Source organism: Marmota flaviventris, chromosome 18 (genome assembly GCF_047511675.1).
Source record: "Marmota flaviventris isolate mMarFla1 chromosome 18, mMarFla1.hap1, whole genome shotgun sequence".
Taxonomy (NCBI): Eukaryota; Metazoa; Chordata; class Mammalia; order Rodentia; family Sciuridae; genus Marmota; species Marmota flaviventris.
In genome coordinates this window covers 48,156,039-48,176,967 of record NC_092515.1, presented here as the reverse complement: position 1 = coordinate 48,176,967, position 20,929 = coordinate 48,156,039, and the positions used below count along the sequence as shown (strand labels likewise).

Genomic DNA, 20,929 nt, shown 5'->3' with positions numbered 1-20,929 from the left:
AACACTTCCTAATACATACCCCTCCTCACTTTTCTCATAGCATTGAATTATTGGTTAAACCAGGTTGTTATCCTGTGGAATATTCCACATTCTGATATGGCCGATGTCAGTCAGCCCTGTAATATCATTCACCAATGCAACCACTCTCCTTTTTAAGAAGTGACTTTATTGGTGAATAATTTACATGCAATCAAATACCACTCTTGCACAAGTACCTCTCAGGGCTGGGAGCACAGCTCTGTGGTAGAGCACTTGTCTAGCACACAATAGGGTCTGGGTTTGATCCCCAGCATTAGGGATCCCCCAATTCATGGCTGTACCCAAAGCAAGAGCGGTTTTGGGACAGACTGTGCTCTTAACCTACGCAGCCTGCAGAACTCATTGCCACCACCTCTCATTCACTCTCAGCCAGTGACCTGACTTTTGTTGGCACAGGCCAAACAGTCATCAGTCTAGGAACTCCTTGTTCTCCCATCAAATCTTCAACATCCCAGCATTCGGGACAAGCCCTCCTCTCAAAAAGAAGATTCCTCCTCCAGAATAACCCAGTTGCTGCATTTGTGCTCTGGAGTTCATCTCAGGACTCAGCATCTTCACCGGCAACACCCCACGCACTGCAAAAGCCCTGAAGCATGTCGCTACCCACTCACCACAGACAAGCATGCCCCACGCCCTCCTCTGACACCCACGGCCTTCTAGCTACTGCAGTCTCTCTGATCTTTGCTTGACAGACATACCTCTGGTAAGAGCTGTCCACCTGTCTCCTCGTGCTCACCCACACTCTCTGTAACACGCAGTTGCTCTGCCTCCTTGGTCTGAATCTAAAGGGTCTTTCTCAGGATGCTGTCCCAGGTGCACCTCAGTCAGCACTTTCTAAGAAATGGTAATGTCTTTCAAGGCTTTACAGCAGTCATGGTGTGACAGGAAGCAGGTGGCACACTCAAAAGAGTGTGGACAAAGTCAAGGAAACCAAATTGAGATGGTGATGTTCCAGGCTGATTTGAAAGGTAAGTGAGGCTGACCTCATCCTGTTCAGACATCTCACCCTGTGCCAAGTTGGCCCCCTTCCTGTAAGAGGCCACTTGCATAGAAAAACTGTGGAGCTGGTACTAGCTTACTTCCTGAGTAGGTATAAGAGGTGCGAATTCTGAGAAATGTGATTTATGATGGCACTTGCCTCTCTCACCCCCGTCCTTTGTGGTTTTTCTATTTTCAAGTTCAGTGTCTTGGGCTGCAGAACTGTCTCCTTTCTGCTTCCTCAGTCCTGGCCAGAATAAATCCTTTGCCTTTGCTTCAAAAAGACCCAGAGTTTTATTAGGGATTTTAGAATAGGGCCTTAACAGCGAGGCACCCAAGGACCAGGAGCAGTGGAAGCCAGGACCTCACACTGGCCTGAAGAAACAAAGGGGAGGACCACAGTGACTGGAGGCCCAGGGAGTCGGAGTCACAGGAAGGGCTGTCCATATGAGCGACTCTTCTGAGGATGGCAGGGCGCAGAGGTGGCAGAATCTTCTCTTGCCCCCTGAACTTTTGCAGATACAGCCCATAGGCTACGCATCTGGAAGCCAGAGAACAAGGAAGCTCAAGCAATGCCATCTGCAGTCAGCCTCCAGGGGCACACACATAGTAGGCAGGGCAGAGTGGTAGAGAAGAGAGAAGGGGGACAAAATAGCCAACACTGCCAACCCCTCAGTCCATGAGCCCCCACCCCAGCTCAATAGCCACTTGTAACTTGAAGCCACATTATTTGGGCAGCACAGTATGACCATTCTATTGGACAACGCTAACAAGACCTTTTCATTTATTTTTATTTTTTGCCTTTTGACCTTTCATTACTCAAAGAAGCTTCTTTTTTTTAGTTTAGCTTTCTAACTCCTGTGCTTTCAATACCTTCACAGTAATTTTCAGCTCCTTGGTGAGGAAGGCATGCTTGATGACAGTCACGGGCATACTTAGCACACATGGGAACACCACAGTCCCGCTGATGTGTTTTCTCATTTTAGACAATCTCATAAGAACGTTAGGTATCACAAGGATTCCCTCGAAGTCTGCCCAGCACATACCACTCGAAGGTTGGGTGCTTTCCCCACCTTATTGATATAAAGGTAAACAAAAGGTAAACAATTCTATCACCAGGGTTTCTGGACACCCGAGTTTTGTTGGAGGCTGTATGGTAGGAAAGCCTGTGACAGATGTCAAACACTAAATCATTTTCGGTGCTTCAAGACACCTTCCCAAGAAGAGGAAAAAGAAAGTACTTAAGAGTCAAAGGTCAAATATACTGCCCAGATCTTTTTAACATGTCCTTTTATACTATTTTGAAGTAGATACCTTTAAAGTGGTCTAGCTGAAATCTCAAGTCCCTTAGGAAGCTCCTGCTGACCAGTTCTTCCTCTGTACTGAACTTCCATGCCCCTTAGAGAATGATTTTCACTTTTTTGGGGGGGTGGTGGGGGTAACTAGTGATTAAACCCAGAATGGATTTATCACTGAGCTACACTCCCAGGCCTTTTGTATTTTATATTTGTATTTTTTGGTACTAGTGATTAAACCTAGGGTCACGTAACCATATCCCTAGCCCTTTTTATTTTATTTATTGGGGGGGTGTGCAGCTACCGGGGATTGAACTCAGAGGCACTCTATCACTGAGCCACATCCCCAGACCTATTTTGTATTTTATTTAGAAATAGGGTCTCACTAAGTTGCATAGCGCCTCACTTTTGCTGAGGCTGGCTTTGAACTTTGTGATCCTCCTGAGCTGCTGGGATTACGGGTGTGCACCACCACACCAGGCCCTTTTTATTTTTTGAGACCGGGTCTTGCTTAGGGCCTCACTAAGTTGCCCTGACCCCAAACTTGCAATCCTCCTGCCTCAGCCTCCCGAGTTACTGGGATTATAGGTGAGTGCCACAGCCCAACTATAGTTTTAACTCTTAAATGCATACATAGGCATCTCTATCATTTTTCACTCTTACACTTGAAAATGTGGTGTTTAATGATTCTGGAGATTGCTACATTCTAATGATGTGCTTTTGCCTCTAATTCTTCATTTATTAACTTTATTTTTATTTTATTTTGGTTTTTTAATATTTATTGTTTAGTTTTCGGCGGACACAACATCTTTGTTTGTATGTGGTGCTGAGGATTGAACCCAGCGCCGTGCGCATGCCAGGCAGCACACTACCACTTGAGCCACATCCCCAGCCCCCATTTATTAACTTTAGATAGTATCAATTTACTTTGTATTATAGAGAAATAGAGTAAGGAGTAAGATAATGCTGCCTTGGGCATAATTTTTTTTTTTTTTTTGTGGTCCTGGGGATTGAACCCAGGTGTTCATTCAAGGCAAGCAAGCACTCTACCAACTGAGCTATAGCTCCACCCATCAGGCACAAAATTTAAGGAGACACCAGAAAAACTCAATGATCGAGATAATTTTACTGAAGTACTAAAAAAAAAAAAAAAAAAAAAAAGACCAAAGAAGAAAAAAGTTTAAGGTAAACAAAATTACAACATGTTAAATAAAGCCAGGGGCTGGGGATGTGGCTCAAGCGGTAGCGTGCTCGCCTGGCGTGCTTGCGGCCCGGGTTCGATCCTCAGCACCACATACAAACAAAGATGTTGTGTCCGCCGAGAACTAAAAAATAAAAATTAAAAAATTCTCTCTCTCTCTCTCTCTCTCTCTCTCTCTCTCTCTCTCTCCCACTCTCTCTTTAAAAAATAAATAAATAAATAAATAAATAAATAATTAAAGCCAGCTGAGTTATCATCAAGCTCAGTATGGCTTGGTACTGTTGAAGTGGCACCCCCTTTCTCCACAGAAAAGCCCTCTTCACCATGGCCGATTTTAGAACTGTCAGCAAAAGAGTCCAATGTAGATAAACTTCCTATTTTCATGTCGCCCTGTTTACTTTGCCACTGGCCTAGAAGATACCAGCACTCCAGGTGCTAGACACCCCTTACTAGTTTTTCACAAACATATCCAGTATAGTACTTTGAAGATATGTGCAAACAAGGCCTCTGGCCTTGAGCTGGGCTTCACAGAGATGTCTATATTTTTAAGATAAGTTACAAATGGGCTCCATGGTAACAGCTGGCGGGGGGGGGGGGAGAGAAAGGGGAGAAGAAGCTCTCCCCTTCTCAGGTGTTGTCCTTGAAGAGTTAACTTGCCCAGAACAGTGAAAGAAAAAGCTGCTTTTATGTGAACTTCTGCAGATTGTGAACCTCTGAGCCCCTCCCCTTACATGCTGGGTATAAAATTCTGAAACTCCCTGAACTCGGGGTTCAGGGGATTAATTGATTACAGCAAAAGCTAGGCCCTCTGAACCTGACTGCAGCCAAATAAAACGGTTTCCTGCTATCTTCAGTGCCTTGCCTCATTTGTCCCTACAACACTGTCACTAATCCTGTCTTTACCATTTTAATATTTTGTTCTTCACGATTTGTATTTTGGTATTTATTTTGATTTTGATTTTCAGAAACAGTGTATTCAAGTAGTATTTATCTTGAAGACAAAGCTTTCCAGGACCACCTCAAAATTGACACCACTGGTGAGGGCCCTGTGTACTCTCCACTACCTTCCCTCCATAATTCTTCAGAATTATCACTTTCAAGTTTAATTTCTTTTTTCTAGACCCTGTATCATGTACATTCAGGGCAGTATCCTGTATGTCTCCTCTCTATCCTATAGGATGACTTTACTGTAAATTTTACTTACAAAGATTTTTAACTTTTGCTCTTCGGTTTCAAATCCTCAGTAAAGCTATGTGTGAAGCCATTAAACTTTCATCTGCCTCCGCGATCCTTTCCCATAGCTGCTATCTCCCTCACCCGCCTAGCCCAACCTAGCTCTAGGGAGGCAAAACTGGTTCATTCCCCTAGCCGTGAGGCGCAGGGAAGTGCATTCTATGCCCCTCTATGCCCCTTTGCCCCATCGGTGCAAAAGCTGAACCTGGTCAAAGAAGCTCACTCATTTCCATGGGAGCAAGTGTCCCTGCTGCTCTCAGCCCTCTCAAGTCCGGAGTCATGGTGACTCAGCAGAATCTGAGACAAAAGGATCACAGTCAGCCTCGTGTAATTTTTTGTTTACCCCTTTGGGTGCCAAGGGTCTTTTTCTGTGACTGGGAGTGTCCAGACCCAAACATCTAACAGAGGCAGGACCTCCATGGGAAATTTTCCTTTTTGCATCCTCAGGGGTCCTAGAATGTGGTGTGGATGAACCTGCCTCCCACACCCACCCAGATCCTTCAGACTCCCTTGGCCCCAAGGGGAACCTTCTTGACTTCCACATCCAGGGGACGCTATTGGACTCCAGATTCCCATAACTTGCTGTATCTCAGACCTGGAGTCCTGGCCCAGGGCCTCGGGGTGCAGTTGTCTGGCCCCGCCCTCACTGGTCATCCTGGGCTGGGCCAGACGGGATATAAACCAGCGAGTGCTCTTGGTGCCCAGCACTTGGAATATCTCCCAAGTCGGAGCTCACACAGCCTTTGGACTTCTTTGCCCCGCCCCAGAGGTCGCCCTAGCAACCAGCATCCCAGCCAATCAGCACTCGGGACTGCTAGCACTGTGGGAGCTATGGAGGGTGAGTGCAGCCCACTAGGAGAACATCTGTCTATTATCACAGTTCCTCTGAAGGAGGATGCAGGGGTTTGGGTTTGAGTTTTGTTCCTTGACTCAAACCAAGAGAAGAAATTAGAAGAGATTAGAGTCCCGGGACGCACCTTGACCAGTTTGGTAAAAGGGGAGCTTCTGTTACTACCCCAGACTCTTGGATCATCCTTCAGCCCACTTTCACTTCTGAGACTAGTAGCAAAAATTCCAGTCAATGCATAAGTCGGAAACTGCCCATCAGAGGCCAAATCTGGCCCAATGCCCACCCTCGTTCGACCTGGTGGAATAAGTTGTTGACATTTACAATACAAATAGGTGCCAGGCATGATGGTGTGCCCCTGTAATCCCAGGTACTATGGAGCCTAAAGCATCAGGATCACAAGTTTGAAGCCAGCCTGGGTAATTTAGCAAGCCCGTGGTGGCGGGGGCGGGGGGGGGGGCCGGGGGGGAGCTATTTTATTTTAAAAAGTTTGGATGCCTAGTTTCTGGAGGGAAATCTAGCAACTGGGGGACTGGAGCTAGGAAAGCAGCTGCCTGGCTGCCTTTGGTTTGACAGAAACCAGACCCAACTCCTGGCTCAAGGCCCCAGAGACACTTTCCAATATGACTCTTGGACTGGGCAAAACTGATTTGGTATTGGGTCCATCTTAGTGTTAGTTTCCCTATCTTGCAATCACTGGGGGTCCTTGGAGGTCACCACAATTCTGTCTGGTAGGCTGACTGGCCTCTAATGCATCCTTGACCAGCTGTGACACCTCCAATGACTGCTAGAGGACCTCGTTCAGAGAATGGACAGCACTAGGATTTATTTAGAAAGCATTTCCTCAAGTGGAGCAGTACTCCACCTTTTTATAATTTCTTTCTCTGAATCCAATGCTGCCTCTAAAGACACATGAATTCACTGAATCTCACCTTGCTAAAAGTTAGTGGGGAGGAGATTGTCAGTGCAGTTGATAATCTACAGTTGTGAGAATTTCTACAAAAAGGGCTGAACTACTGGTTGGAAGCCACACCTTGCATTGCTGGGAGGGTCAGCAGGGCAGGGCTTTTAAAGGCTGATAAGACTTCCAGCATAAGTGTTAGTCAATGTTTCTCTCTATAGTAGCCCTCCTCCGATTTGTGGGAACATTCAAGACTCCCAGAGATGCTTGAAACCACAGACAGCACAGAACCCTGTGTATACTGTTTTTTATTTTTCCTATACCTCTATACCTATGAAAAGGTTTATTTTATAAAGTAGGTACCATAAAAGAACACAGCAATAACTATTTTTTTTTTTTTTGTACCAAGGATTGAACTCATCGGCACTCAACCACTGAGCCACATCCCCAGTCCTATTTTGAATTTTATTTAGAGACAGGGTCTCACTAAGTTCCTTAGTGCCTTGCTTTTGCTGAGGCTGGCTTTGAATTTGCACGAAATCTCTGCCTCAGCCTCTGGAGCAGTTGGGATCATAGGCGTTTGCCACCATGCCTGGCTCAGAGCAATAACTATTAAAAAAATAGAACAATATGCTCTAATAAAAGTTACTTAAAACCTATGCTATTTATTTCTGGAATTTTCCATTTAACACTTTTGGACCTCAGTTGACCAAGAGTAACTGCAAGCACAGAAAGTAAAACCATGGATTAGGAGGCTGTACTGTACTTCATTCTTCAGCTGCCCTAAGACCCAGACACCCCCTCCTCCAAATAGAGCAAGAACTATTTTCTGATTTTTCAGTCCTATAGTATGTTCTATATGTGTAACAACCACAAAAAGAGGGGGAAGGGAAATGGGAAGATTTGGATCTTGTATAACTGGTTTTAGCTCTACCCAGCAAACTAAATCTTGAAGTTGACCAAGTATACAGAGCATTTGTTTGAAACGAGTTATCAGATTCACACCCACATTCTCTCCAGGAGTCAAATGAGGGAGAGCAGGTGCAAAATGCCCAAAGCTGATTTGAGGACTTGGCCTTATTACATTTCTAGTAGGTTTTTAAAAATTGCTTATTCTTCCTGCAAAAAAAAAAAAATGTGGGTAATGAATCTGTCACTGGCAACAATCCTCTCCATTCAAATAATTAACTACAATCTCGTTCCTTCTCTGCCACTTTTCTTGCTATTAAGTTCTGTTGTGTTGTCCAGGCACAATAGCACACGCCTATAATCCCAGCAGCTCTGGAGGCTGAGGCAGGAGGATCACGAGTTCAAAGCCAGCCTCAGCAAAAGCGAGGTGCTAAGCAACTCAGTGAGACCCTGACTCTAAATAAAATACAAAATAGGGCAGGGGATGTGGCTCAGTGTTTGAGTGCCCCTGAGTTAAATCCCTGGTACCCAAAAACAAAAACAAACAAGTTCTGTTGTGTTGATCATTAAGGAAACCATGCAGTTTGAGAATATAATTGGACTTAGAAGATTAGAAAAAGCTCTAGATTTCAGATTGGCTTGAGGGTCAAGAAAGTGTACCAGCAGGAATGTTAGAGAAATAGATGATAACAGAGTTCAGCTCCCACGGGGACAGTCCAGATAACTTTTGCCACCAGAATTTAAGCTCTATGAAGAGAAGGATTTCCATCTATTTGGAATACTGTTGTATCCCAGCTGTCTGTAACATGCCTAGTGCTTAGCAGGTGCACAATAATTAAGTAAGGAGAGGCAGAGAGATTGGTTTGTGAGAACATTATCATTTCAGGGGCAGAAAGAAAAGTTGACTGGTATTGGCTTAGGGTGGAAATAAAAGACAGGTAGAGGAGAAGGAACAAGGGTTTTCATGGCCCATGGAGAAGTCAGGATGAACCAGTATATATTTCATAGAGACCAAGATTTTGTAGTGTAAGGACAGAGCTTAATAATAAGGATGTGCTAGGTGCTTGGAATGTGGGGACTCAGTGGGAAAGCACATAGTAAATCTCCTGTTTTACTCTTTATTTTTATTTGTTCTAATTAGTTATATCCTGATTTACTCTTTACCTCTGATGATTGTGTTAATTACAAATTAATGGTCCCTTAGTTACCTATTCAGAACCATTGACCCCTTTTCTATGGAATTTCTTTGGGGAATCTATGTATTCCAAGGACTGTACTTTTGTAGGATTTATTTATTCCAATTTGTTTCTTGACTTACTTTGTCAGTTGGTTGGTTTTGAGATGGTGTTTTGCTATGTTGCCCAGGCTGGCCTTGAACGCCTGGGTTCAAGAGATGCTCCTGCAGCTTCCTGAGTGCTGGGACTACAGGCATGTGTCACTGTACCTGGTACTTGCCTTACTCTTTGAAATTTTTTAAGGTTGCAGGCATGCCTGTAGCTCTTAGGTGGCGAGCTCCTAGGAAGAGTAAGAGATGGATATCTTGACTTGATTATTTTTTGTGAAGCAACTTTGTTTTCCTACTCAGGAAATGCTTAATGTCAGTAAGAAGTCAACAGAATAAAAGCTGACAAAGCAATGTTTAGTAAGCATTGATAAGATGAATGCAAAGGTAAATCAAAAAGAAAATGCAGGTTTTAGCTTAATGTGATCCCATTTCTCCCAGTAATGTTAAATCCATGAAGACAGGGGGTCGGAATTTGTTGAGACATTCTCAGAGGTTCCTTTTCCCAGGCTGTCCAAAACAGATAAATCACTTCTATAGCATTAAAAAAATTGCTAAATGCATATTCCACTGAATCCTAAACAGTCTGAAATCTCAGGACCAAGCTTGGAAATCTTCATGTTTGGCACCTGGGCCCCGAAGTCTTTACTGAACTTAACCTGGGAGGTGCCTCCCATGCCAGGTGTGGTTAACAATTAAAGCAGGAATAAAACTGAAAGCTTAAAAATTCCTTTCTAGTTATTTAGTTATTTCTAGTTTTTCAAGCAGTATAACGAGTTGCAGATGCTTTCTCGCCTAGTTCCATCTAAAGTTACCACTTGTATGAATCAGTAGGGCATGAAGTAGTGGCCCAGGTTATTCAGAGCAATTGTGGTAATAACATTCCTTTCTTTGGTATTCTCCTGATGCCCCACACATTGGTACTACTTGTGTTTAGATTTCTATTTTTATTTATTTATTATTTTTGGTACCAGGGATTGAACTCAGGGGCACTCAACCTCTCAGCCACATCCCCAGTCCTTTCTTATATTTTATTAGAGACAGGGTCTCACTGAATTGCTTAGCGCCTTGTCTTTGTTGAGGCTGGCTTTGAACTTGCAATCCTCCTGCCTCAGCCCTCCGAGCTGCTGGGATAACAGGCATGCACCACCACGCCCAGCTATATTTTTATTTATTTTTAAAAAATATTTTTAATTGTAGATGGACACAATACCTTTATTTAATTAATTAATTTATTTAATTTTATGTGGTACTGAGGATCAAACCCAGTGCCTCACATGTGCATTGCAAGCGCTCTACCACAGAGCCACAACCCCAGCCCAATATGTTTTTATCTTTTAAGCTAATCCAAGTTTACCCCATTTACTTTATAAACTTAATTTTTTTCTTTTATCTTCTGGGGATGGAACACAGGGCCTCATGCATAATAGGCAAGCACTCTACCTCAAAGCTTCGTACCCAGCCCTAAACTTGAGTAACTTGATTATTTTCTCATCCATAACATGGGGATACTAATTCTGTCTACCTCATATGGTTGTGTCCTTGGTCCATTTTCTGCAGCCAGAACAGAATACCTGAGACTGGCTAACTTATAAAAAAAAAAAAAATCAGAAATTTATTTCTCACAGTTCTGGAGGCTGGGAAGTCCAAGGTCAAGGTGTAGTCAGGTTTAGTTGTCACATCCTTCCAGAAGAGAGCAATGTTGTGTCCTCACATGGTGGAAAGCAGTAGAAGAGCGAGCTGACCAAGCAGCTGCCTGAAATCTCCTTTACCAAGGCTAGTCCCATGGACAGGAAGGAGCCCTCTTGGCTCAACACCTCTTAGAGGCCCCACCTCTTAAAATTCCAACATTGGCAACACCTGAATTTTGGAGGAGACCATTCTAACCATGGCAAGTTGTGATAACTGACAACTTCCCCTCTTACCAACATACTACAAATCCACATACATGAGTGGTTTTCCTCCCTTCTCTTTTTCTTTTAAATAAAAGATTCACATTAACTTGATTTTTTATGTTAATACTGTATTCTGGATATCTTTCTGCGTTCCTTTTTTTTCTTCCTTTTTAGTGGTACATGGGGATTGAACCCAGGGTCTTGCGCATACTAGGCAAGCACTCTACCACTGAGTTGCACCCCCAATGCCTCTCTCTCTCTTTTTTTTTTTTTTTTTTTGTACTGGGGATGGAACACAGTGGGGCTCAACCACTGAAGCACATCTCCAGCCTTTTAAATTTTTTATTTAGAAACAGGGTCTTGCTGAGTTGCTTAGGGCCTTGCTAAGTTGCTGAGGCTGGCTTTGAACTTGCAGTCCTCCTGCCTCAGCCTCCCCAGCCACTGGGATTACAGGTGTGTGCCACCGTGCCCTGGATTTCTCATTACCAGCAAAATATTCTGTAATATAGATATAGCCACAGTTTATTCAAATGTCCCCCTTATAGACATCCAGGTTATATCCAGTTTTTGCCAATGAAAACAATGGTGTAGTATACATACATCCTTGGTGAGCTAGATTCAGCCTGATTATTTTTCCAAAAGGTTGAGGTAACTCATTTTCTCACCAGGAATGTGCTAGTTTTCCTACAATCTTAATAGCCCTCAATCTTATTTGTCTTAATTTCTTCTTCTTCTTTTTTCTTCTTCTTCTTCTTCTTTTTTTTTTTTTTTGCCAGTCTCTTGGGTAAATATATCTCATTTTGATTGGCTTTTCTTGGCAGGCCAGACAGAGCAGCTTTTCATTTGTTTATTGCCATTTGCATTTCCTCTGTGAATGGCTGTTCATATCCTTGACCCACTTTTCTCTAGCATCATCTCTCTTTTTTTTGTTTAGTCTTTGGGAGTTTAACTCCTTGAGATAAGAATTGCTGTTTTCTCCTATTGACTTTGTTTCTGGTACCTTCTGCTAACCCAATTTTTTATTTTTATGAGGCTTTCCCTGTCAAACTTTTCCTTCATGGCTTCTGAATTTCTAGTCTTTCTTTAAAAATATTCTGTGCTCTGAAGTTATACAAATTCTCCCTTTCCTTCTCCACTATTTTAACAGTTTTATTTAAAAACATTTAGAGCTCCAAGCTGGGCACAATGGCATATGCCTGTGATCCCAGCAACACAGGAAGCTGAGTGAGGCAGGAGGATTGCAACTCCAAAGCCAGCCTCAACAACTTAGTGAATCCCCAAGCAACTTAGAGAGACCCTGTCTCCAAAAATTTTTTTAAAAAGCTGGGGAGGGGGGAGTGGTGCAAGGCGGGGAGGCCACTGGGTATGTGGCTCAGATTTATTATTAAATCAGCTGCTGATTTCTCACTGAATCAAAATGCCTCCTTTAGTCATTGTTTTTTGTTGTTATTGTTTGTTTGTTTATTTATTTATTAGTTAAGCAATCCTGTATTCAATCCCTGGTACCAAAAACAAACAAACAAATAAACAAACAAATTAAAAAAAAACATTTAGCACTTCAGTCCACCTGAAATTATTGCCGAATGCCGTAAGTTTATGGGGTAACTGAAAACAAAACTATTTTATTGGGGAAGGGGATGTGGTTCAGTGTTAGAGAGCTTATTTAGCAAAAAAAGGCCCTAGTTCTGCTCCCCCCCCCACACAAAAAAGTAGACAAATACTAAGTGAATTTTTCACTTATTCAGCACCTAGATCAAGAAATAGAAGCCAGGTGAGGTGGCACATGCCTGTAATCCCAGTGGCTCGGGAGGCTGACAGGAGGATGGCGAATTCAAAGTCAGTCTCAGCAAAAGCAAGGGGCTAAGCAACTCAGTGAGACCCTGTCTCTAAATAAAATACAGAATAGGTCTGGGGATGTGGCTCAGTGGTGGAGTGCCCCTGAGTTCAACCCCAATACCAAAAAAAAAAAAATGTCACCAGCACCCTGGAATTCCCACTGTGCCCTTCTATCACTGCCTGCTGACAAGGGTAACCACTCTACGGACTTCTAACATCTACATTAGTTTTAGGGGGAACCATTTTATTTTCATGCAAGTGGCTAACTAAATACACCAATATCATTTATTTATTTATTAAATCAGCTGCTGATTTCTCACTGAATCAAAATGCCTCCTTTAGTAATTTTTTGTTTATTTATTTTTTAGTTGTAGTTGGACACAATACCTTTATTTTATGTATTTTTATGTGGTGCTGAGGATCGAATCCAGGGCCTCGAACTTGCTAGGCAAGTGCTCTTCTGCTGCACCACAACCCCAGCCCTGTTGTTGTTATTGTTGATGTTTTATTTTTTTCTTCTGGGAATTGAACTCGGGTCCCAGACATGGGATACACACACACTATCCTGAGCTACACCCCTCGCCCCATTTGCTGCTACTTTTATTTCTGGCCGCAGGGGATGGTACTGTGATTTGAATGTTCTCACCAAGACTCATATTGAAATTTAATCCTCATCATAAGGTGTTAAGTGGTGGGACCAGGTGGAACTTTGGCCAGGTGGTTGGGTCATGAGGCATCTGTCCTCACCAGTAGATTAAGCCACTCATGGACTAATGAATCAGTGGATTAATGGATTACTATATGTCCACTATAAAAGCCAGTTTGGCTCTGTCTTGTCATGCATTGCCCTGCACCATTTTAGGACTCTGTAGAGAGTTCCTGCCAGCAAGAAGGCCTGCAATAGATGCAGCCCCTCAGCCTCCCAGCCTCTAGAACTGTGAGCTGAATAAACCTCTTTCATAAATTACTCTCCATCTCAGACTGAGATGGAGAGTAATAACGTAATGACCTCTTCCTTTATGGTCCTCTGCTCCCCTACAGTTCAGGCTTTGCTGGTTGGTACAGGTGGAGCATATCTAATTAAAATCTGAAAACAGAAATGCTCCAAAATCTGAAACTTTGTTTTTGAGGGCCAACATGATGTTCAAAAAGCCTTGGGTTTTGGAGCCTTCTGGATTTCTAATTTGGGGGAAGGGTGTCCAACTAATAAAGTCTAAGCAAATATTCCAAAACCTGAAAAACTCTGAAATCCGAAACAAGCATTTCAGATAAGGGATACTTACCCAGTAATGTCTTGTGTGTGTGTCTTAAGTAGTCAGAAGAGCCCTGATTGTACTGGCCCACTCCGAGAGGACATCCTTCAACTACGCCATGAAAGAGGCTGCTTCAGAGGTTCTAAAAAGGAATGGATGGGAGGTGGCCGAGTCCGACCTCTATGCCATGAACTTCAATCCCATCATTTCCAGAAAGGACATCACAGGTAGGAGCTACCCCTCCCCCTTTAATTAGTTCTTTATGAAACCATTTGCCTGTGGACTCCCTGGACCAGCCTTGGCCCCTCTGGCCTCAGCCTCTCTTGTTCCTCTTGGCAGGTAAACTTAAGGACCCCGAGAAATTCCAGTATACTGTCGAATCTTGTCTAGCGTATAAAGAAGGCTGCCTGAGCCCAGATATTGTGGCTGAACAAAAGAAACTGGAAGCTGCTGACCTTGTGATATTTCAGGTATAGTAGGGACAGGACATCAGAAGCATAGTTGGGCACAGCAGTGCACATCTGTAATCCCAGCTACTCAGGAGGCTGAGGTAGGAGAATCCAAGTTTGAGTCCAGTGTGGGGAACTCAGTGAGACCCCCATCGAAACAAAATAAAAAGGGCTGGAGCTAGAACACTTGCCTACCATGGGTAGTGACACTTTTGTCTTTTCCTAGACCTGTCACTTAATTAGCTGTGGAAAATCGAACAGTCACTTACCCCACTTTGCTGCATTCTCTGTGAATAAAGGTGATTGCTTTATAGGTGCTATATAACACAGATCCACAGATACTGTGAACCTGGCTGTATTGCTCTTTGCACTTGGGAATGTGAGAACAACAGATAAGCCTTCCATTTGTTTTCTCCAATATACCTAATCTTCCCTTCATTTAGTGGTTCCTGATGGACTCTCCCAAAATTTGCAATTCTCCCATCTCTTCATGAGAATCCCAAACAGGTTGCCCGGTGACTTCTCTGCTGGTACAGTGTCCCAGCTCTGGCCCTGCTGGATGCGATCCTGCAGCACACTGTGGCTTTTCTTCTCCCCAAAGCCATCTCATTGTTTAGCAGACAACACTGGATGGTGGGTGTGTCCATCCTGTCAGTATCTTCCCTGTAAGCCAGACTCCATTTCAATGACTTTGCTGTTACCAATTCCTACCTGCCCTTTGATACTGAGTATGGAGAGTACCTGGCTCTGGAAACCTCACAAGGAAGGTGGTACTGGCTTAGTTTTCACAGTGATTCAGTCACTGTGAAACAACCAAACCTTAGAGTCCAAACTACCAAACAGCACTGAGGGTAATGTAAATACTGCAGATTTGTGTATTTATTATAACAGTTTTATGAAAGATATCAGGTAAAGTCTTATTCTGGCAAAATCAGTATACTATGGCAGTCTTTTTTTTTGGCGGGGGGGCACTGAGGATTGAACTCAGGGGCACTCAACCACTAAGCCACACCCCAGCCCTATTTTGTATTTTATTTAGAGACAGCAAGCCTCACTTTTTGCTGAGGCTGGCTTTGAACTCACAATCCTCCTGTCTCAGCCTCCCAAGCTGCTGGGATTACAGGTGTGTGCCACTGCGCCCGGCTAGCAGTCTTTTTCTTTTTAAGGTACTGGGGATTAAACCCAGGGGCACTTTGCCACTAGGATACACCCTCAGCCCTTTTCTTTTTTATTTTGAGAGAGGGTATAACTAAGTTGCTGAGACTGGCTTTGAACTTGTAATTCTCCTGCCTCAGCCTGAGTTACTGGGATTTCAGATGTGCACCACCACACTGCCTGGCTTATCTGACCTCTTGCCCTGACAAAAGCAGAGTAAGGAATATATAAGTATTTCTCCTTTAAAAAAATTATTTTTTAGTTGTAGTTCCGACACAATACCCTTACTTTATTTATGTGGTGGTGAGGATCAAACCCAGGGCCTTGCACATGAGCCACAACCCCAGCCCTAAGTATTTCTTCTGATTCATGATTTAAATATATGATAACTTAGTTGGGCATGGTAGTGCATGCCTGTAATAAAATAAAAAGGGCCAGGGATGTGGCTCAGTGGTTCAATCCCTGATTTAAAAAAAAAAAAAAGACAAGATTTTCTCATGGGAATTTCCTGATAAATCTTACACTGACCATTTGTTTGCATTTTAGTGGTTTTATTTATTCTAAATGATAGGATTTTATGTAGATGTGCACAAGGAATAGTCATATTTTTGGTACTACACCTATTAGTGTAAATTCTTGGGGAAATACTGATTTAGGCATCACACATTGAAACAAATCTTGTCTGAAATCCTTGCTATTTAGAGTTTGCTGCCAAGTGTGATTTCACAAAAATGAATCTTATTTGCATATGGCTTTATTCAGATCCAGCCAATATTTACATTTTTAAGCAGAAACCATAATGCCAAGTTGGCTGAGCAAGGACAATAATTTTCTTGTTATTCTATGAGTTTCCTGCTACCATATGTATTTATTTTTAAGTATTTATTTGTTTTATGACAGGGGTCTCACTGTGTTGTCCAGGCTGGCCTCTAACTCCCTAGCTCAAGCAGTCCTCCCACATTAGCCTCCTGACCTAAAAGCACACACCACTGAACCCTGCCAATTTTCTCTTTTCTTAAATGTGCTAACTCCTCCAGAGGGAATGATAAAAGCCAGCGCTCTGAGACTTCTTCTGTGTGGAACCTGGTTTGACCTCTTTAATGTCTTCTGTTTCCAGTTTCCACTGCAGTGGTTTGGAGTCCCTGCCATACTGAAAGGCTGGTTTGAGCGAGTGTTGGTAGGAGAGTTTGCCTACACATATGCTGCCATGTATGACAAGGGGCCTTTCCGGGTAGGTGAACGGTTCTGAGTTTTCTAATAGCTGGATTCTGGGTGGATTCTATCCTGAGGCAAAACTTAGTACAACCAGACGCTAAGGTCAGGCTCTAGGTCCTTTGGGAGAAATGCATGACTAGGCTTTTATGATGAAATGATATGATGTTTGGAATTTGTTTTAAAATATTCCAGAAAAAAAGAGTTTAGGGGATTAAATAAAACCAAAATTAGGGGGGTGTCTAGGGAAGTGACTCAGTGGTAGAGCTACTTGCCTAGCATGTGTGAGGCTGTGGGTGCAATCCCCAGTACTGCAAAAATGAATAAATAATGTTTGTCTTCTTTTGGAGACCCAAATACTGCACAAGAAATATTTTGATATTTTTATGTGAAAGATCTTATCCTAATCCATGCCCAGCACTGTAGGGAGACAGATTAAAAACAACAAATAACTCCACTGAGGCAGCCAACACAGATTTTGGTGACTATTGACAGCTTTAACCTATGGTCACATGCAGGTGGGGGAAACCCTTGGCTTGCCCTGGTTATCTGTCTGTAGACCATCTAGGCTGGATCTTCTACAGAGTCATGCTGGGAGGGTCAGAGGAGCCAAAGTATGAAAGAGTACACACCATGAACAGGGTGGGCCCGTGTGGCCCCTTCCCTAGGGCTGTCTCATTCATTTACTGTGACCAAACAGAGGAGGGGTGATGAGCTTGTTTTCTTTTTTTCACAGAATAAGAAGGCCATCCTTTCCATCACCACTGGTGGTAGTGGCTCCATGTACTCCCTTCATGGTGTCCACGGGGACATGAACATCATTCTCTGGCCAATTCAGGTACTTTGTTCTCAATGAACCTTCAGGGGAATTCATTAATGGAGCTTTCCATGGGTTCCAAAGCCTCCAGATAGTAGCTGAAGATAGATATGAGGTATGGAGATAAAAGTGTAGTAACAGCCGTATGTCATGGTGTATGCCTGTCATCCAGCTATTCAGGAGGCCCAAGCAGGAGGATCTCAAGTTCAAGACCAGGTAGACAATACAGTGAGACCCATCTTAAAAAAAAAAAAAGAAAGAAAGAAAAGAAAGAAAAAAGCATGGCAGTGATTGAGAACTGCTGGCAGTTCCCTTTAGGAACTTACCTGACTTTCCAGGCACCTGCGTTTATAGCTTGTACACACATGATCAAACATCATTCTCTCCTAACCAAGAACTAGTGCACATGGGCTGAGCCCAGAATCCTGGTTCTCTCTGGATGACTCACATCTCTCTCTAATCTTCCTGGCCTTCTCCAAGTTTCTCCTACAGTCTCACAAACTAAGAGAGCCTAGGACAATTTAAGAAATGATTCAGTCTAGCCTGTTTTAGAGATAAATAAAACTGAAGCCTGAGGTGGCTTTTTGGTATCACTGGATTCTCAAGGTAATCTATTCCAAGAAAAGGGGTGGAGAGGAGAGCAAGTGAAGTGACCACCTGGAAAATAATTTATTACTACCCATCTTGTTTGTGGAGAGGTGGAGAAATGCACATCGGCAAGAGTCAGCAGCCAAGAAGCTGAAACTCTCTCTAATGTAATAGAATTTCCGGCACTTTTGGCAGAGGATCCAGGTTGGCACACTTTCAAGGTTTTATTCTTTTAAAGAGCATAGGTGTTTAGGCTCAGATAGGTAACACCTAGGTAGGGAGGGAAGAAGGTGAGAATATAATTATAATTCTCCAGGGCACCTCTGACCTCCTTACTGAAGTCTCACTGGGAAGCCCAGACCAAAGTTTGGTGTTTTTGTTTTTTGTTTTTACTGTACAAACTGCATAGAATTGGTCTGTTACTTACCTCTGTGTTTCATGTTTCCCCAGAGTGGTACTCTGCATTTTTGTGGCTTCCAAGTCTTAGAACCACAACTGACATATAGCATTGGGCACCTTCCACAAGATGCCCGAACTCAGGTCCTGGAAGGATGGAAGAAACGCCTGGAGAACATTTGGGATGAAACACCACTGTATTTTGCTCCAAGCAGCCTCTTTGACCTGGACTTCCAGACAGGATTTTTATTGAAAAAAGAGGTTCAAGATGAGCAGAAAAACAAGAAATTTGGCCTTTCTGTGGGCCATCACCTGGGCAAGTCCATTCCAACTGACAACCAGATCAAAGCCAGAAAATAAGATTCAATAAGACTTGATTTCTAGGATTTTTTTTTCTTTTAGTTTCATGGATTGCTTTAGTTTTTAAGATTTAGATTTTTTTCTTTTTTTCCTCACAAAGAATGAAAAGGAGAAGAAATAGACTGCATTTATATATTTTTGGATCATTTTTCTATTATATGCAACTGATTCTTAATGGTTGTTATCATGACATATAACCAAAATATGATTAGGTGCCAGAAGCCACTTGGAATGTAGAGAGAAAAGTATAGATAGATGGTAGATACTAGAAAATATTCTTTAAGGTCATATACACAATTTAATTCCCTTTTAAAGGGCTAAATGGCTAGATAACATCCAATTCTCTAAAGATAACTTTCTTTTAATTACCTCTCTGTGGTTTATGGCAGAAGGGAATTGCTTAGAGAAACAAGTGACTGAATCCCTGTAGCCTAAGGAACTGAACTTGCTTACTAGTTAGCATTAGCTTGTTTATGATACATATTGGTTTCAGTTACTTCACAGTGACTAATGCACCTCATGTATTACTCTTCCTTCAGCTTCTGTTTATATATAGTACACAGATTCGTTGAAATGAGTAGTTAATAAAAGTCTCTTCTTTACATCAATCTTCTAATTCAGTGTTTGCAGAAATCAGCATTTTCACAACCTACACCTACTCTGAGTGAATTTAAAAAAGGAAATAGTACCTTCAATAGTTAACAGTAGCCTTCCACAAAAACGAAAACGAAACAAAAAAAGACCAAAATTTTATTTCTGATCTTTTAGACTTCCAAAAGGTTATTTTCTGTGTCATTGCTAAAATTATGACTTTCTTTTGAAGGATATTTTTTGTTTTGTTTTGTCTTGGCACTGGGGATTGAACCCAGGGATGCTTACCACTGAGCTACATCCCGGCCACCCCCTCTTTTTTTAAAATTTTCTTTTTAGTTGTAGATTGACACAATACCTTTATTTTATTTATTTTTATGTGGTGCTGAGGATCAGACCCAGTGCCTCACACATGCTAAGTAAATGCTCCACCACTGAACTGTAACCGGAGTCCTACCCAGTCCTTTTTTTTTTTTATTTAGAGACAAATTGCTGAGGTTGGCCTTGAACTTGCAATTATCCTGCTTCAGCTTCCTCAGTAGCTGGGATTACAAGAAAATGTACCCCCACACCTACTAAAGATGTTTTTATCCATGACTTTTGGGCTAGAGTTGTAGGCCTAGAGTTATTAACTTTGATGAATAATTTTGGTGTAGAATTTATTTATTTTTTGATGTTGGGGATCGAACCCAGGGCCATATGCATGTTAAGCAGCAAGTGTTCTACCAAACTATGTTCCCAGCCCCCGATTTAGATATAATAAATTTCCCATTTAAATTATTGAAATGCATCTCTTCCTATTGTTGGCACAACTCAAAGTCAAATATGATAAAAGGCTGCCCTCTTGTGGTGCACTGCAAGAAAAATAAAGAGAAATGATGCAAAAGCAGGTGGCCTGAGAACAGGAAATAAGGGCTGAACTGGTAAGGAAATGATGTCATGGGGACGGATCAGGAGAAATTCCTTCACCAGATGCAGACTACCACTGGATGTCTGCTCCTCAACAACATCCACAATGCCAGATGGCTAGGTGTTTTAGTGTGAAATTGTTTTCCGTTGCTTTCCTCATCACTGCAATTTTGTGTAAATTTCTGAACGTTCTAAATTAAATCAATAAAATTCATTTTTACAAAAGAGACTTTTTTTTTTTTTTTTTAACAAAACATACTTACTGGTACCAGTGAAGATAATATTAGAGACATCCAGGCCAACATGAAATGTACTGGAAGATGGGATGTGAGAGGGTTCAACAAGAAATTACAGCAGGGATGCTTCACACTGAAAGGCCATGGAACAACCTATTCTGATCCTCTCAGGAAATTTCAAAGACATTGAAAAGAGCCAAAAGAGTGGGGGTAGATATCAAGTAGAATTATTGGGCATACGCCTGTGATCCCAGGTAACTTGGAAGGCTGACGCAGGATAATTGAAATTTCTAGGCCAGCTTGGGCAAGCCTATCTCGAAAACCAACAAATCAAGAATGGTAGCATATGCCTGAAATCCCAGTGGCTTGGGAAGGTGAGGCAGGAGGACCACAAGTTCAAAGCAGCCTCAGCAACTTATCGAGGCCCTAATTAACTTGGACTGTTTCAAAATTAAAAATTAAAAAAAAAAAAAGCACTGGGGATGTGTTTCAGTGGTTAAGTGCCCTGATTTCAATCCCGGGTACCAAACACAACTGAAAAAAAGAA

At 42.4% G+C, this 20,929-nt stretch overlaps 1 protein-coding gene across 3 annotated transcripts; it reads left to right on the top strand.

Annotated features, from left to right (window-relative positions):
* Positions 1 to 940: 940 nt before the first annotated feature.
* On the top strand, positions 941 to 20,346 carry Nqo1 (NAD(P)H quinone dehydrogenase 1). Of its 3 annotated transcripts, none has more exons than XM_027933163.3 (6): positions 941 to 1,007; positions 13,729 to 13,896; positions 14,009 to 14,139; positions 16,391 to 16,504; positions 17,222 to 17,323; positions 18,341 to 20,346. In XM_027933163.3, the coding sequence occupies exons 1-6, from the start codon at positions 980 to 982 to the stop codon at positions 18,644 to 18,646; spliced, it is 849 nt and encodes a 282-aa protein (XP_027788964.2). In that variant the 5' UTR covers positions 941 to 979; the 3' UTR covers positions 18,647 to 20,346. The 3 variants fall into 3 exon arrangements, with proteins under 3 accessions (XP_027788964.2, XP_071460681.1, XP_071460680.1); XM_071604580.1 differs by lacking the exon at positions 941 to 1,007 and adding an exon at positions 5,468 to 5,584 and having other exon boundaries at positions 13,732 to 13,896; XM_071604579.1 differs by lacking the exon at positions 941 to 1,007 and adding an exon at positions 5,468 to 5,584.
* The last annotated feature ends 583 nt before the right edge of the window (positions 20,347 to 20,929 follow it).